Source organism: Pinus tabuliformis, chromosome 5_1 (genome assembly GCF_031772625.1).
Source record: "Pinus tabuliformis cultivar Carrire ecotype Pingquan chromosome 5_1, CPIR1, whole genome shotgun sequence".
NCBI classification, from domain to species: Eukaryota; Viridiplantae; Streptophyta; class Pinopsida; order Pinales; family Pinaceae; genus Pinus; species Pinus tabuliformis.
Window position 1 is genome coordinate 607,771,009 of NC_142305.1, and position 2,827 is coordinate 607,773,835.

Consider the following 2,827-nt stretch of genomic DNA (forward strand, 5'->3'; position numbering starts at 1 on the left):
ATCTAAGTGCAGTTTCGAGAGTTGTCTTGTGCCGGTTGAAGTGAGGGTACGGTATACCCGGGAGTTCGATGTATGTTTGTGCAGGACTTGGTGGAGAGGTATAAGTGGCTCGGGTGAGCACTTCTCTTTGTGCAAGGGTGCACATGATTGTAAAAGGCTGTTCTATGCCTTGGTTGTAAAATATTCTAAGTATAGACTTGGAGTTTTGCCAAGTATACTTGATGATTGTATTATTGAAAAACTGATATAATATATTGTCGGGCAAACTCACATTACGGGGAGTTGCCCCTCCCCTTTATACTTGTTGCAATTGTTGTTCTCGGTTTAATTGCATGATGATAATGAATGAGTATGGGCTTCATTAAGTATAAAGGATAATTGCTTTTACTTAGTTGTGAAACACAAGCTAAGTATGTTAATGTGAAAGTAGGCGTAGTCCACGAATGTTAGTATTGGTGAAAAGAACGCGTTCGGTGGTGCCGCACCTCGCTATAAGCGGTTGGAAGACTACCGCAGGTGTAGGGGCGTGACAGGGGCTGTATCGAGCTACGATGATGTTCTTAGGACTCGACTAAGATTCCACCATGATGGTCTGGTTGCTACTCTGGTTGTCCCTCGGGGTGGAAAAAATAGTCTTTGCCTTGGCGCCCCTCAGAGTCTTATCTGCCTTATCATAAGCCCTCGCGACTTCTTTTGCAGTATCAAAAGTACCGAGCCAGACCTGGTTTTTCTTCCAGGGATCTCAGATCTCCACTGCAAATCGACCCCAAGGGCTCCTTCTCAACTCCTGTACTACATCACAAATTCTTTGTCAACGTTCCAGGATGGTTATCCTCACCTCGGTCTCAACAAGTAGAAGAGATCACTTGCACAGGCATTGAATTCATTCACCTCTTCAATTCATCTGGTGACATCTACTGACGATATGCCCCGGTGCTAACAATGAACCTAGCCTTCGCAAAGAATCATTTCTCCGTCAAATCTGGCTCTTGCGGAATAGTCGTCCGGAACACTCAAATGAAGATCCTCGACACAGAAACCAGTGAGTCTCTCCCACACAATCAAGCCGACTAAATCTGCATCTATGGCTTCACCTTCAACTCAACAATCTCCTACGCGTCCATGGAGCTCAACACTAATACAATTACCCCAACCTCTCAGTCGCCTCTGCTTGGTTCACCGAGGTCCTCAGCAGGACTTTCATGGCGTCCTCGTTTTGGTCTCTCATAAGCATCCAACGCGGTGACTCGGGCATCATGAGCACCGCTATCCCTAGGAAAAGCGGCAGAACGGCCTTGAGACCAATCATGACTCTCCAGTTCAAGTGCGTGGGGATCCCTTGCAAAGCGTAGTTCGCAATGTAACCAATGAGAATTCCCACATTAATGAAAATCACATGAAAGCAAGTGAGCCCCCCCCATGAAGCAGTGGGAGCCACTTCGGCTGTGTAGACTGGAGCTATGAGGAGGGCATATCTAACTCCTATGCCGACCACAAATCTCCCTACCATCAGCCATTCAAAGGAAGGAGACACGGTCATGACAAGCGCCCCAACTAGAAAGATAAAAGCTGCTAGAGCCATTGTCCATCTTCGCCCTATTGCATCTGAAGTTCTGCCCGCTAAGGCAGAGCCCAAAAGGGAAATTATGTTTAGCAATCCGATCAATACCTCCTCTTGCACGTCGTTTATCTTCATATCCTTTTTAATGAAGATAATGACGCCACTCATCACTCCAACATCATAGCCGAACAAAATTGAGTTTGTGGAAGCCAACATTGCAGATGCAATCACAAACTTGTTTCTAGGAATCTTCTTCGTTGGCTTTGAACTATCCATTTTCATGGCCTCCATACAACACGCAACTCCAAGCATGTGTCAATCTCAGCCTCCATACAACATGCAATGCTCTTAGGTGGATCACAACCACAACAGCGTAACAACGCAACTCACTGCCTCTTCACACTGCTCAACACCACCGAGCTTACTCGAACCAGCTCTGATATGGGTTGATGGAGCTGGGAAGACTCTCCAAGAGAGATTTACGATTGTATTAAACTTATGGCAAATTTATACATGCAAACATTCTTAGATTCTACAACAATGTACTGACTTTCTTTTATGATTCGACTACACCTGCCACCTGCTGCCAACTAGCCATCATGGGAACAAGCGTTGGGCGGTGTGATTATTCTAACATCACCGTGTTTTCCTCGAGGATTTCATTATGAACTGAAAATGATTCATGTGTTATTAAAATATTTTTGTCCTTTAAAATCGATAATTGGTTCGGAGATCTGACATAGAAGGCACTGAGATAAAATCATTACAATTATGATGATTAATTTTGTTATACGAAAGATCATATGTTGCATCGTCTTCTCAGGTATATTCACCCCTGTATCTTGTGAAAAAATTTGTTTGAAACAAGAAATGAAATGTATCTTGGCTTTCAAAAACTCATTGTACAATCGAATGGAGTGTTTTGGCTTCATGGAATGTTTCTTTAAGGTGTTGTCACTAGGAACGTGTTTTGTGACAGAATGTTGTAGATTTTAATAATGTCAGTTTAAGTGGTGCCTTCCGTCTCGCATAATTGGTCGAATTAAGGAGTTTACAAAATTTAAATGTTTCCTTGAATAATTTTAGAAAACAACCTATTCCGCAGGAGCTCAGAATGTTGGAAACATTGAAATGCCTGAACTTTTCCACAACAGGATTTGTTGGCACCGTTCCAGGCCAGCGAGGAAATATATCTAACTTGGGACTGCTTGATCTCTCTTCTTCCAGGGCGTTGAGAAGTGACGACTTTTCATGGCTCCTAAATCT

General features: G+C 43.5%; 1 protein-coding gene across 1 annotated transcript; it reads right to left on the bottom strand.

Moving 5' to 3' along the window:
* Positions 1–1,144: 1,144 nt before the first annotated feature.
* LOC149166388 (putative polyol transporter 2) lies at positions 1,145–1,837 on the bottom strand. Its single transcript, XM_089430152.1, has one exon. It carries the CDS (start codon positions 1,835–1,837, stop codon positions 1,145–1,147), a length of 693 nt encoding a protein of 230 aa, XP_089286278.1.
* Positions 1,838–2,827: the final 990 nt, after the last annotated feature.

Excerpts from the sequence above, each read along its gene's own strand:
- LOC149166388 (XM_089430152.1), bottom strand. The coding sequence starts at position 1,837 with ATGGATAGTTCAAAGCCAACGAAGAAGATTCCTAGAAACAAGTTTGTG.